A 15,107-nucleotide genomic window follows, 5' to 3' on the forward strand; every position below is an offset into this window, starting at 1 on the left:
TCAGTACTTGGTCCATGCGGGGACTTGAACCGGCGAGCCTCCGTTTCACAAGTCAAGTCCCTATGGACTGAGCTACTGCCGTCCCCGTCGCATCTTAATGGAACATTTCTAGTTAAATAAAGGATAAATAAAACATACTTTGTATTTATATCCTCATATTATAGCTGCTCTGCTGTGCTGCAAGTTGTCCACATTTTGAAATCCCCCAAAGACGTACATGATTGGAGGGGAGAGACGGTTGTCGCCAAAAGAGAGTCGGCTTATTCTTGACTAAAATCACAATGGAGATGTGTGAAAGAGGAGGGTGGAAATGTGCTGTCTGAATCATTTGCGTTGTACCCCAACTCTGCCTGTATGTATGTATGTGTGTGTTTGACTGAGCTGAGCTGCTCCCTGAAGGAGCTTTAGCGCAGAGAGAGAGAAAGAGAGAGAGGAGAGAGAGAGACAGACCGACAGTCCGTCTATCTATCCAGCTGCCTCTGCAGAAGCGCGCAGGCATACACACACACACACACACACAGACCAAAATCACATGCACGCGTGCACACACACGTGCACGACGAGAGAGCGAGAGAGAGAGAGAGAGAGAGAGAGAGACGTTGTGTGAAGCGGGTCCCATGCTCTCTTCTGCAGGCTGCCGGACGGAGAGCCTCTCTACTGTAGTAGTCAATGTGCGTCTCTGTGTGCGTCCGGCGGCTGCTCACCTGCCTCCTCTTCTTCTCGCCTCTCCTCTTCCTCCTCCTCCTCCTCCTCCTGGCCCCGGGATGGGAATAACGGGATAGCTTTACCGGGAGCTGCGATCACACCGGAGGCAGGTTGAGCCCCCCCACCAACAATGCGCGGTGTGGACATCAGCAGCAGCAGCAGCAGTAGAGATTGCAGTGGAGAATCAGCGCGCACACACACACACGATGATGAAGATTGGATTACAACAGCAACAGTGATTTTTGCTCGCAGCTGCGCGCCCGTGAAGTGAGGGGGGATTTCATTCATTTTTTTTTTTTTTGTGGGACACGGTGGAAATAATTAATCGCCAGTGATATTTTTTTTTCTCCTTCTTCTTCTTCTTCTCCTCTTGTGCCAGTGGTGTTTTTTTGAGAGTGTGATCATCATCATCAGAGAGGCTGCTGCATGGTTTCTCATCAGAGGAGGAGAGAGAAGGGGACTGTTGCAATGTCATCTCACACCACTGTTTTGGAGCTCTGTGGAAGGGAGATGCTGTAAGTACTTTTTTTAGTCTGTGTCTGTGCTATTTCTCATCTGAATTTGGGTTGTGATGATCATGTCTCTCTTCACCCCCCCACCCCGTCCTCCCTCTCTGGTGTCTCTGGCGTCCCCCATATCCAAAGTGCGGCACCCACACTACACCGTGGAGATCACAGCTGTCCCTAAAGATTTAAAACGATGCGAGGCGCGCATTATTCCATGAGATGCAAAACAAAATGATCTTCTCTCAGCTCTTACGTCAAGTGTTCTAATTTCCTCATAAATTCATCATAACGCATGGCGCAGTGAGCGGAGCGCATGCAGGGTGCATGCTTCAAAGCGCATAATGCATACAGTATATATCTCAACCCAACGCCAAAATAAGATAAATATACCTTTACACCCATAAACCCGACTGTTAAATTCAAAGAAACGTGCATCATTTTGGTAGTTTGGGCACATGCACCCAACACCCTCTCCAATTCTAGCCAACAGACGCTGTGGTTTTACCATAAAGAAGATGAGTTTAACGCAGAGCGCGCGTCACACCAAATAAAGACTGTGGCTGTGTGCGTTCTGGTGATTGTATCCAGAGGTTGGATATATAGCCCATTGCGGGGGTTTTGGGTACAACTTTCAGCTCTTCTCCGTCATCATCATCATCATCATCATCATCATCCCATACCAGGACGACTGGTCAGCGTTATATTATAGGGGACATCTCTAAGAACGCATTTTATTTGAAGTTACAACGACATTTTAGGGCATAAATCTTTGCGCATGTGCCCTACCGAAAAAAACGTGACAGAAAGTGATTTTGCCCTAAAAAAAAAATATATTAAAAAAAAATCATTCACTATGTAAAGGAGCGTCTTGGCCCAGAGTGAGGGAAGGCAGGCCAACGTTGCACCAGTAGGGGTCGCACTTGTATTGTGTTGGTCCCATTGAGCATAATGTGGGGGGATCCAAATGAATTTCCATCTCCTCTCTCTTCTACCCCTCTCTCCTCTCTCTCTCCTGTTCTCTGGATTTGGTCACGTTGTTGAAGCGCAGTTCTCCTATCACAGAGAGGCTCTCTCTCTCTCTCTCTCTATGTAAAGGCGCCAGCTGCAGCCCAATGGAAGGGCAATCCATATTTTTATGACAGCAAAAGGAAATAATGTGCTAACCCAGTACCTCCCCACATGTAGATTGAGGGACCCATACTGTAGACTATAACCATGCTGCCTTATGGGTTGCCTGCTTTCACTATTCAGCAAGAGTGTGTACTGTAATGCTTGTGTGCATTCAAGAAGTATTGTTGCGTCAATTGTTGCCCGTTATACAATAGCACAGGGAGAAGGGTGGAGAAAGAAAGATTTTAACATATTTACATATAGAAGAAGACACTATTAACTCTGAAGTTACAGTAGTCAGTCACAGGAAAATGTAAAGGGTTAAAATCAAGTCGCCCATCAAGCACCGAGCAGATTGCTCCTGCAAAGGCAGCGGCCGCTGTGTTTCAAATTCATCAGCATTGTTCATGGCTGAGTAAAGTCCGAAATCACCCTCTGACTTCGGCCTTCAGCGAAAAGAGTCCTCTCCTTGTTGGCAAAGACAGAAACGCTGCAGGACTAGAAGCCACAAAGCGACACAGACAGATAACAAATTAACCTTTCAAGCTACATCTAACCACCCTGAATGACAATACATCCATGATTTAGGGCTGTCAGAGTTATCGTGATGTTTTAACGCCGCTAATTTCTTTAACGCATGAACGCAACTTGCGATTTAGCCCGGGCCGCTGTTCGATCTTTCAGAGGCTGTATAGCAGGCTCAATTTTAAAGCTAGAGTGAAGATACTGGCATCATATGGAACTAGAAAACCTCAGGGATGTCATACCAGCTTATTGTGAAGGAGGCTAAATAACGCTCCAAAGTAGCGCTAAATTTTGGCGAGGATAAACTGGCACGGTTATTTTCGAAGGGGTCCCTTGACCTCTGACCTCAAGATATGTGAATGAAAATGGGTTCTATGGGTACCCACGAGTCTCCCCTTTACAGACATGCCCACTTTATGATAATCACATGCACTTTGGGGCAAGTCATAGTCAAGTCAGCACACTGACACACTGACAGCTGTTGTTGCCTGTTGGGCTGCAGTTTGACATGTTATGATTTGAGCATATTTTTTATGCAAAATGCAGTACCTGTGAGGGTTTCTGGACAATATTTGTCATTGTTTTGTGTTGTTAATTGATTTCAAATAATAAATATATACATACGTTTGCATAAAGCAAGCATATTTGCCCAATCCCATGTTGATAAGACTATTAAATACTTGACACATCTCCCTTTAAGGAACATTTCGAACGGATAAAAAAATGTGTTATTCATTTGCGATTAATCGCGATTAACTATGGACAATCATGCGATTTATCGCGATTCAATATTTTAAGCGATTGACAGCCCTAACATGATTCGTTTGTATTATAATAATCGTTACTTTTTCTTTATCCACTATTTTATTTTAAATAACATACATGTCTTGCCAATAAAGCAAATTGAAATTCACAAAGAGAGACAATGTCCTGATACGGGCCTCCTGCATGCTAATGGAGCAGAAACTGACTGATGCAATTATCACTAACAGAACTGCAAATAAAGGAGCGAGTAGCGTAGAGTGTAATAATCCAATGGAGAAGGGAGGCATAGGTGTGTATCGGGCATCAGGTGCAGAGAGAGAGAGAGAGAAACACTGTTCACACACATTATATAAGAGAACACTAGCGGTGTCACTTCTTTCTTTGTTGGTCTCCCTCTTTCTCTCTCTCTCTCTCTCCCTCACACACACCAACAGTGGGTTTGCAGGGAGCTAAAGAGGTATGTGCAGTGGGCAGACAACATGTTGGAGCCTGAGTGGTAGCAGACGATTACTTCCACTGGGTTTCTCATGGGTGCTCATGCACACGCCAGGGCACACGGAGCAGATGGCTGGGCCCTGGGAGAGAGAGAGGGAGAAAGAGACGATGAGGGAATGTCTGGTAGAAAATGGGTAGAGGAATGATGAGCTGACGAAGGAGACGAACGTCAGAAGAGATGGGGGTATAGTTTGGGTTACTTCAAGGGGACACTCCAGCAAAGTTTGGAGAAGTCACGATTGAAAGGAAGCCGCAGAGGTTGAGATTATCCTGACTTTTAGTTCCTAGCATTGTGATCCGTTACTTCCCATAATGAGTCTGGAGTCTCTCCGCCCGAACCGAATAATCCTCATGACATCACTTGGTTTACTTTTGCAGACTAGAAATCTCCTCCAGAGCTGCCAAAGACATTATACAACTGTTTTCTCAGGCTGCGCCGAATCAGTGGAGTCACCCTTTAATTTTGGCAAAAATAATTGGAGCTTCATCCTCTTTGCTTTAGAACTGCACATCTCATAGGCCAACTGTCGGTCAGTCAGTGTCGGTGGCACTGTGATGTCATTCCTGATGTCATTATGATGCAGGTTTTCTGTGGTGTCCCTTAGTTTTGGTCACTCATCCGTTCAGCCAAGGCGTCCATAACTGCTCGTGCTAAATATCAAGTTCTGTGTTTATTTTGAAAATCAAATAACATAATACTGGGAATTTAAAAAATGCATCACTTTCTGTGCAGCAGAGGATTGTCCCTGAAAAGAAAGATGTGACACAGGTGTTGAGAACAGGGCATGCAGAAGTGTTCAATTGAGTAGTAAAAAAAGAGAAAGGGAACAAACAATATATTATTTAATCAAAGTATTTCTTAAAATGTATCCACTTAAAAGACAATAACAACTCAAAACATATATAATCCCTCTAAACGTTGTTGTCACTTTGTATGCAAAGGCCTGTAACTTCAGCAGCACATTTGCATTCATACAATCTCCTTTCCTTGGTGTCTGTTTTCTGCATATGGCAGAATCTCATTTTAGAATGAAACTCTTGAAATAGAAAGGGATGGAAGGACACAGAACCTGGGGAATGAGAGAAATAGGAATAATTGCGGGAGAAACAAAGCCGAGTTATTTTAGAATTAGTCTTTGTGTATCTTTGCAGACATGCAGTGCAGCAATGAGACAGTAGACTGATGAACCGAAACTAGAGGGAGAACATTCCTCACTTCGCTGATCCAAGACACAGCTGGTTCAAATTTATAAAGGTCAAAAGTTAGTAAACAGGCTCACAATTAGCAATAGTCAAATAAAAACAAACCTTTCCGAAATTAAGGGAAGACCCCACATAACTATCAAAGTGGTCGGCACAATAGTTCCTCCTCTGAATAGGAACCGAGGAGCAGCCGCTAGAGAGCTATAGGGAGGTCGGCCGCTGATGACGCAAGTTTGCCCCTAAAGGCTCCCATACTAAAACATAAATAAAAACAATTTCTTTATGGCCGGCAACATGACAATGCACAGGAACATTGCACTCTGTTGTTTAATATAATTGTACTCCGGAGCATTAAGATTTACCTTCTCTGGAACCAAGGAGCCAAGCCCACATACTTTTGGCCATGTAGCGTAGTTGCTTATGGTTGCTGCCAGATTCTATTGATCCCTTTTCCTCATTACACAACTTAACCCCATTTTGCCCCCTTTTTTTTAGAGGGGTAGGGGTGGGGGATGAAGAATTGCATTTTTCGGCAATTGTATGGCTCTTCTGTTCTGGAAACTGCTCAGAAACCCCCTTATTGTCAATCTACCTAGGAAAGCCATCCATCCTGTGAATGCTCTAGGTCTCTAGTTTGTGGTTGTAAAGTTTCATGAGGCTGAGCATTCAAAAAATGGTCTCACTATATGAAATGGTTACTATGGGGACTTACATCATCACACATGAATACAGGTGGGCTCATTGGATCCAGAGGAGTCTCAGCTTTCAAAGTGAAACCCAATTTATGTAATTCAAAACTGTTTAGGGACCCCAGTATGCAGAAATATTCAAATACACCATTTTAGAATAGGCGAAAAATAACACATTTATATTGCATTCAGAAAACTGCATGGTTTTTGTCCCAGACTGCGTGAGCTTATCATAAAGTGGGCATGTCTGTAAAGGGGAGACTCATGGGTCCACATAGAACCAATTTTCAATCACATATCTTGAGGTCAGAGGTTAAGGGACCCCTGTGAAAATGGTCATGCCAGTGTTTCCTTGCCAAAATTGAGCATAAATTCTGAATGTTATTTAGCCTCCTTCATGATAAGCTAGCATGACGTTTTTATGAGGTTAAGACAGCAATGATAGCCTAAAAAGCCACGTTAAACAAGCTTACAAAATACAGAATAAATTATTATATTTTCCATTATGAGCTCTAACTTATTTGTAGTTGATGATTAGATGATGATTAGATGTAGTTGATGATGATGATGATGATTTTACTGCCTGCTCAGGTCTGCCTTTATTGGTGACCTTCCATCCACTCTTTTGATGATGTATTCTCAGTATATTCACAGAGAAGTAGTGGATTCAAATGTATTTTGCTAAATTTTTGAAAATTCAGTTCTTGCTTAAGCCAATACAGTGATGGAGAAAGTGGCTGAAGGTGGAGGAACTATAGAAGGATGAAAACAGTATAACAAATGAAGGGAAGGATGGGCCGATAAGTGAATAGATGAATGGGCGATGACTGATTGTAGAGTAATGGAGGAGCCAATGTGGGATGGAAAACAAACATACAATATTAAGTGTAGTCTTCTTCTACAAACCAGAAAGTATGTACACACACATGCGTCCTCTGGGCCGCTGCATCGTAAAACACACACTTATCATCCTCTGCATCAACCAGCCCAGCCCCGACTCTGTAAATAAATCATATCAATAGAGTGTGTGTACAGTATGTTAATCTAATTTTAATGCCATTTAGGAAGATAGAAGGGAGAACGAATGTGACCGCCGCAGTAAATGCAATCGTATTAATCATCATGTAAAGATAATGCGGCTGAATTATTGATGCGCGTGAAACCTAGTTGTGTGTGTGCACACCAGAAACGTGCAGCTTTGTGGCGGCGAAGCCATGTGGGAATTGTGGTAAGAGAGATTTCAGCGCTAGTGTGTGTGTGTGTGTGTGTGTGTGTGTGTGTGTGTGTGTGTGTGTGTGTGTGTGTGTGTGTGTGTGTGTGTGTGTGTGTGTGTGTGTGTGTGTGTGTGTGTGTGTGTGTGTGTGTGTGTGTGTGTGTGTGTGTGTGTGTGTGTGTGTGTGCGCGCGTGTAGTGTGTTTCTGATTATCTGAAAGGGAATAGGATAGAGAAGAAAAAACACCTTTATCGTATTTCATTTTCTTATTCACTGATCACTGAGAAAGTGAAAGATTTGGTATGAATACGTAGATGCACTTTTGTAAGATAGGAAATGTATATGAGTCTGTGTGTGTGTGTGTGTGTGTGTGTGTGTGTGTGTGTGTGTGTGTGTGTGTGTGTGTGTGTGTGTGTGTGTGTGTGTGTGTGTGTGTGTGTGTGTGTGTGTGTGTGTGTGTGCATGATAGCCAGTAGTGTGGATGTGCCTGCCAAACATCATTTACTGTTGTGGTGCCAAGAAAGCCTTTGTGTGACGACAAACTGCCCCAATCCGATTTGGCTGGCGATGCTCTCCCTCTCTGTTTCTTCCTCTTTCCTTTTGTACGTGACGTCTGTGTCTCTTTCTCAATATAAATTTTCTCTGCAATGCCTTTACTCCCTCTGCCTGTTTGTCTCCTCTTCCGCCCATCTTTCCCGCTATCCTTCTCGCCCTAAAATCCCCCCTGTGGTGCTGCAGAGTTGAGACACGGAACGATAAACACTCTTCTCTTTTGTTAGTCAGATTTCTACACCACCCGTCGGTACTGGAAGATAATCTTGTCAACAATGAACTCGCCTGTTACTATAAATATCATAATGTGCCAAATTGGTGCCAGTTTGACCTTTTTTTTATAATTCTGGTTTTGCCATGCACCATAGCTGTTGAGGAGGATACATATCCTGAAATGGCCTAGTAGCTTTTTCATCATCCTCCGTCCTTACATAGTATTCATGAAAACAGAGGCAACATGTTCCCCAAATCCTTATACTGTATATGTGCAGTACATATGAAAGCATTTATGTATATTGATGCAGTGTGGAGCATGTCAGATTGTCCAGACCTGTGTGTGCTCCATAATGCTCCTGTAGCCTCCAGAAACTGCGGATGAAAAGCATTTTTAACAGTTCGATGGTCCGACTGATACTGTGATATTAATAGTGAAATGTAATATTTAAAATGATAATAGCAGCAACAGCTGCAGCAGCAAGATGGTCTAGTTATCATGAAGACAATCCTTCAACCGAATTGCTTGAGTTTAATGCCTGTTGACCATAGACAGTATATAAGAAGTGAACGTAGTCACCGTGATGTCACCCGTTGGTTTGTGGACTGTCGTTTTGAAGCCTCGAGTTTGGCATTTTGGCCGTCGCCATCTTGGTTTCTTGGAACCAGAAGTGACACAAAAGGGTGGCGCTAAGCACAGCCGAATTTTTAGGCGACCAAATGTTAGAAATTAACTTTCATGAACTGAAAACACAGTGTGAAAGGGGTTAAAGTTGTAAGATGATGATAACACGGACCTGTCAATCACAAGGTAGCCACGCCCTAAAGCATCCCCTGCTTTATGGTCTATTTGACTCTAAATTGGACCATAATTTACTAAATGAACATCATGCTGTATTGAAGAAGACTTGAAACTAGCGATTGAGACCATAAACTCATGTTTACAATGTTTACTGAGGTAATAAATCAAGTGAGAAGTAGGATCATTTCCTCATAGACTTCTATACAATCAGACTTCTTTTTGCAACCAGAGGAGTCGACCCCTGCTGGCTATTAGAAAGAATGCAAGTTTAAGGCACTTGAGTTTCACTTTTCAGACCCGGAGTTTCCCGCCTGCTCTTGACAGAAAGAGACCCCCATGCTCAAGTGCTCTTGAGCAAGATCTGAAAGGGGAGCCACCAACATGGCTACTCTTCTGTAGCTTGGAAAATGTAAAAGATAGGAAAAGTGTGAAGTGAATGTGTGTGAATATAGGAAAGTGAAGCAGGCTTTAAAGAAAGTGTTCCATTGTTCCACTGAGAAATAAATACCAGTCCTACAGCGTTAAGTGATTTCGAAAACTGTAAGGGCAAGCCTTCACGTAATCCTACAGCTTTTAGGTGACGGAAGATGACAACCCTTTGAAAGAGACCTGTTAGGCATCAGTGCTCTCTGCGATCTCTGAATGGACCTAGATTTGGATGATTCATCCTAAGGCCTGCTCAAACAGTGTTTATGCTCAGTTGGGCAGGGAGGGACAAGCAGTCCTCGTCTTGTTTTAAAAACACACAGGATGACACAGTGAGCCCACATGCATTATTCAACTCACAACGGAGCCTTTCCGCTGGAGTCTCGATTTCATTACAGAATCAAAAAGTATGACAAATCCTAGCTCACAGAAAATGATATAAAACCATCATCATACTTACAAATAGACAATGCAGCTGCAGTTTTCTCTCTTTCTTGGGGGCAAGCAGGGTTGGACAGTAATGGGAAACTTTACAAAATAAAGAAATGTGTTTTTACTAGAAAGGTATTCTGATAAGGATGGAAAAGGAGGAAAGGAGGCCAGTTAAACAGGAGCAGGCAGGCACCGTGACTACAGTATCTGTATACTTTAAAAATGGGTAATAGGTGAATACAGAGTGCATATTCTCACTGAAATGTACTATTATAGTAGTGCAAAAGACTCTCAAAAGTTTGCATCAGTAGATCCAGATCTGCATACACATATAATAGTAATATACAATCATTGGATACTTATGTCATGATATTGTCATTCAAGTAAGTGCAAAATTTCATGGGGAAAAAAGCAGCAAAAAAGCGAAAAAAAAGTCTTATCGTGCATTTTAAAAAAAGCATTTAATATCTTTTTTTGTAGTGATCTGCCCCCAAAACCAACTAATGCTTGCTCTATTGCCCTTGGCATAACTTTCCACTTTTTTTTTTTCCTGTTTTCTATCCTGTTAACTACGAGACAAATAGACAAAGAAGCTGCATTGAAAACATCATGTCCTTGGTAGCTATTAAATCTGCATGAGTCACTCCATTTTACTGGTTGCTTATGAGAAGACATTGGTAACATGTTTTTTTTCACAGTGCTGTTAGTGGGAAGGAAGGCTTTTGTAAATGAGACTAGTTTCTCATGATCTCGGTGCTTAAACCTGCACTGTTTTTTGACACACTGCTGGCTCCTGTGAATCAATCATGCGCCAACAGGCTCTGCACTGATGCAACGCCACGTGGTCCTGTCAGTGAATCCATAAATCGTCAGCAGTGCACATGGACACATTATGTGGCCATATGTTTCATGCCCTTCTGATTTTGCTCACGCTCTACTGTTCAGCACACCTGCTCATATGTCTTACACATCATGATAAACCGACACACACACACACGCTCAATGTTTTATGCTCTCTGAGCATCGGAGGTCCAAGGAGGTCCAGTGAGTGTTATCACTGTAGGGAGAGGGGTTTGTGATCTGTGTGTGATGATGATACACTGTTCGAAGCTATACCTACAAAAAGTAATGCATTGGAATTTTAATATATCGCACAAAATCAATTCGTATTTAATCCATGTAATCGTGAATTAGGAAGTATAAAGAGCGACAAAGTCCGCGTAGGGAGGAGGTTGGGGTGGATGGGTGGGTCTAAAATCTCCGGACTCTCATCCAGGAGACACGTTGCTCGTGAAACCAGCAGTCAGCGTCGATTTAGATTTAATTTCAGTTGTTATTGTAATCCAATCCATGATCTTTTCCTAAACCTAACTAAGTTGTTTTCTGTGAAGACGGAAGTTTATTTTGGAAAGACTGTATGCATGTAACGAGCGGAAACTGACACGTGGTGCTGGACGTTCATAAAAAATGAGGAATAACCTTTCATAATATCATACAAACCGTTGCATGAGAATGCGTTTCACTGCACTCTCGCACTCTGGTTGGTACAGAGTGACACATCCACACTCATCAACATTTGTCTCAACTGAGGGAACCCCCCTCCAACCCTCTGTCCCCCTGTCCGAGGCCCGCAGTGGCATCCCAAGCTATTTATAGTCGGTCTGTTCTTTCCCTCTCAGCCTTTATGTAATTTGTCTCTTACTTAACGCTCCGATACAAAAATGATCTCTATGTACGTGTGTCTGACAGCTGTGACACAACGCTGTATGTTGAATCATTTATATAAGAAAGTAATAAATACAAGTGGAGAAATGCTCAAACCAGCATCATCACCATGGGGCAGATGTAACTGATTTTATTTTTATTTTTATTTTTTTTCATTCTCATTCTATTCACATCAGAGTTTCTTGTTGGCTGAGAAGAGATGTATTTGTACTTACCATACCGTACAACTCCAATACTGTTGTGCTTGCACTGTGATGTCCCTTTTATAAGGCACTTAATTAAAAATATCAGTATGACAACCTCATACACCAATTTTATGGTTTTACATAAGCTTTTTACAGGTTTATTTCCTGTCAACCCACTACTAAGTTCATGACAGTGGGGTTAATGCAGTGAGAACATAACGTTTGACTTTTTTGACTCTTTTTGAGCCCTGATAGGAAGCTGTGAATGGTTTGACCAAATTTGAAATATTAGTTGTATATGAACAAGAGTCTATTGCCATGTTAACAGCATTGTGAGGCACAGCAGTGCTTTGAGCTAAATACTAACTTCAGCATGCCAATATGCTGATGATAAACAGATATAATGCTCACCATGTTCACCATCTTCGTTTAGTGTGTTAGCAAGCTAACATTTGCTTAGTAGCACTAAACACAAAGTACAGCTGAGGTTGATGGGAATAGTTTTGCAGGTATTTGGTTATTGGACAAATTGGAAATTTGACCTCTTGGTGGTGCTAGAGGAAAAATCAGGGGATTACCAAAATCATTAGGATTCATCCTCTGGGCACCATGAATGTCATCATAAAACATCATGGCAATCCTTCCAATAGTTGTTAACAGTGATGGAAGAAGTACTCAATACTTTTGCTTAAGTAAAAGTAGTAATACCACAGTGTAGAAATACTCAGTTACAAGTCGTGCATTCAAAATCTTACTTAAGTAAAAGCAAAAGATATTAGCATCAGTATATACTTAAAGTACCAAAAGTGAAATATTGTGCAGAATGGCCCATTTTAGAATAATATACAGTATATCACTGGATTATAATTATTGATTCATGTGCTGGTGTTATTATTATTATTAGTAGTAGTATTATTATTATTAATGATACAAATAAGAATAATACTAAGAATATTATAAATCTGCAAAGTAACTAAAGCTATCCAGTAATTGTAGTGTAGTGCAGTAAAAAGTACAATATTTGCCTCTGAGATGTAGTGGAGTAGAAGTATAAAGTAGCATCAATTGGAAATACTCAAAGTACAAGTACTTCAAGATTGTACTTAAGTACAATACTTGAGTAAATGTACTTAGTTACATTCCACCACTGGTTGTTAAGGATATTTCAGTCTGGACCAAAGTGGTGGACTGACCAACAGACTGAAAGATCAACATTTCTATCCCTAAAGCCATGCTGCTAGCATGACTAAAAATGATAACATAGTACTTTGAGTTATAATGTATTGCTAGAACCCTATGCCCCATGCTGTATACGATACAGACTTGAACTCTATAGTATGAAAACCAAATTATCCACCATTATGTCACTCTCTTACACAATCATAAATATACATAATATCATTGTCCTGCACAACATTGCAAATAATGGAATAACTAAATCAACCAACTGGCAGGAAGTGTAATAGAACCAATCGTATATGAATGTTCAGAACAGTTTGTCTGTTACTGTCACTCATAGCGTCCTCCTCATAAGTTGTTCATTCATCTATGCTGAAGGTTGACTTTTAAGATATAACACTTGTGAACTGTATAACTGTCGGCCTGCCTCTTCCGACCGGCACAGCTTGCTCCTGAATCATCTGATCCCAGCGTCGTGACCATAAAGAATAGGCTATACTTGTTAGTCATCTTCTCTTTCTCTCACCCCTCCGCAACTTCCTCTCAAGGCCACCTCCCTCCCCACAAGGTTTATGTGTTTAATAACGTTACTGAGAAGAAGTGGAATAAAGGAGAAAGATACAACCTGAATGTGTGGGCTAAAAAGAGCGGTGCATTAACAATTTATCTCCCCTGTCTTTTTCTCTCTGCCATCATCTTTCCTCACTTCTCTCCGCCACCTCCTTCTCTCTTTTTGATCCGTCTTCATCTGTTCCCTCACCCGTTTACCCATGCAGGGGATGAAGTGGTTCGGCAGTATGTCCCTCAGCAGCAAAAGGAGTAAGAGGAGGAGTAGAAGGAGCAGCAGTAACAGTGGTAGTAATAGTGTGCTGCTGTCCTTGGCTCTCCTGGTGGTGGTGACCATGATTGCGGACCCAGTGGCGTCCCAAAAGCAGCGAACCGGCAGCGCCTCGGATAAAGTGCCGGTCCTGAACATTGCGGTGATCCTGGGCAGCACGCGCTTCATCTCCGAACGGGACATCCGAGCGCTGTGGAGCAAGGAGGACCCTATCGACGTCAACGTGGTCACACTGCTGGTCAACGAGACCGACCCGAAGAGCATCATCACCCACATGTGCGACTTGATGTCCGGGACAAAGATCCACGGCGTGGTGTACGGGGATGGCACCGACCAGGAGGCCATCGCCCAAATTTTGGATTTTATTTCCTCGCAGACGCTCATACCCATCCTGGGCATCCACGGAGGGTCGTCTATGATCATGGCTGATAAGGTATGGAGGATTATGGTTGGAGTGGATGATTGCTGGATGACTGTATGGATGTTGTTGATGAATGGATGAAGTTGTGCAAAGTCAGATGGTGTATGGAGTAGACTGAATGGGTGAATTGATTTTGGTTTGGAGTGATTTGCCAAAAAGTTCTGGCTTTGAGTCTTTGTTGAACCGAGAAAATCAAGCACACACTCACCTGTCACCTTTTACATATTTGGCTGTCGGGGCTGTCGAGAGCCTGTAAAATGGTAATAATGTGTTCTCATGTTAACAGACCAGACGGAAGCCTTGTCAAATAATTTACATACACCAAATATTCCAGTTTTTGCCCTTATTCCAAAAAAGACAATATTCCTACTAAGCTGTTTACATAGCTAATGAACATTGTTTACAACAATGAATATTCCACTAATATTCCCGTTTATGTAAAACATCCCCATGATGTACATCATGCTGATCCACAAACAACCCATTTAGCTAAAGAAGTCAGCTGGCTGCCTTGTCTTTTTCCCTATTCCTACCAGCATCATCAGGTCCATTTGAGGAGCTCAGGGCATCCTCATCACCGAAGCCGGTGAATCCCACACCATTCTCAACTGTGTGTGACAGGGGTCAATGCCCTCGTTTATCACATAACAAAATATAGAAAAGTGTAACGGCAGGAGTCGCTTGTGCCATTGTGCTTCTTTAGGTCAAAGTTTTCCACTGGTGGCGGACTTGTTGGACCGTGCGAACACAGCCTCCCTCTTTCAACCTGTTGATATCGACGTCTTTCATAATGTTTAAATATAGGTGTGTTTCTCCTTCTGATCGGAAATGTGGGCTTTTCTTTTGGGCATGCATCTCTGCAAACTGTCGGCTAGTTGGATTGTGTTCAACGCACAGAGCTGGCAGTAAACAAGCAAGAGGCCGTATGTCGCTAATTGCCGCAAAAACCCCAACTGAGACACATATTCCGAATGTGCTGTATACATGTCCAAAGAATGCTCCTACAACCCGATTAATATCAGCCTATCCCACATCTTAGTTGGAAAATGCTCCATTCGGAATAAGGTCTAATTCAGAATATCCAAACGGAATATGCTGTTTAAGTGGCCCGTATCTAATTCAC

At 42.3% G+C, this 15,107-nt stretch overlaps 1 protein-coding gene across 2 annotated transcripts in view; it reads left to right on the plus strand.

Moving 5' to 3' along the window:
* The first annotated feature begins 509 nt into the window (after positions 1-509).
* grin2aa (glutamate receptor, ionotropic, N-methyl D-aspartate 2A, a) overlaps positions 510-15,107 on the plus strand; it is a 184,357-nt gene continuing 169,759 nt past the window's right edge. The window contains exons 1-2 of one of the 2 annotated variants that reach the window (XM_037791906.1): positions 510-1,220; positions 13,502-13,996. In XM_037791906.1, coding sequence (XP_037647834.1) covers positions 13,505-13,996 — 492 coding nt within the window. In that variant the 5' untranslated portion in view covers positions 510-1,220; positions 13,502-13,504. Of the gene's footprint in view, positions 1,221-13,501; positions 13,997-15,107 lie in introns of those variants that run through there. The other variant, XM_037791907.1, reaches the window with a different exon arrangement.

This window comes from Sebastes umbrosus, chromosome 14 (assembly GCF_015220745.1).
Source record: "Sebastes umbrosus isolate fSebUmb1 chromosome 14, fSebUmb1.pri, whole genome shotgun sequence".
Taxonomy (NCBI): domain Eukaryota; kingdom Metazoa; phylum Chordata; class Actinopteri; order Perciformes; family Sebastidae; genus Sebastes; species Sebastes umbrosus.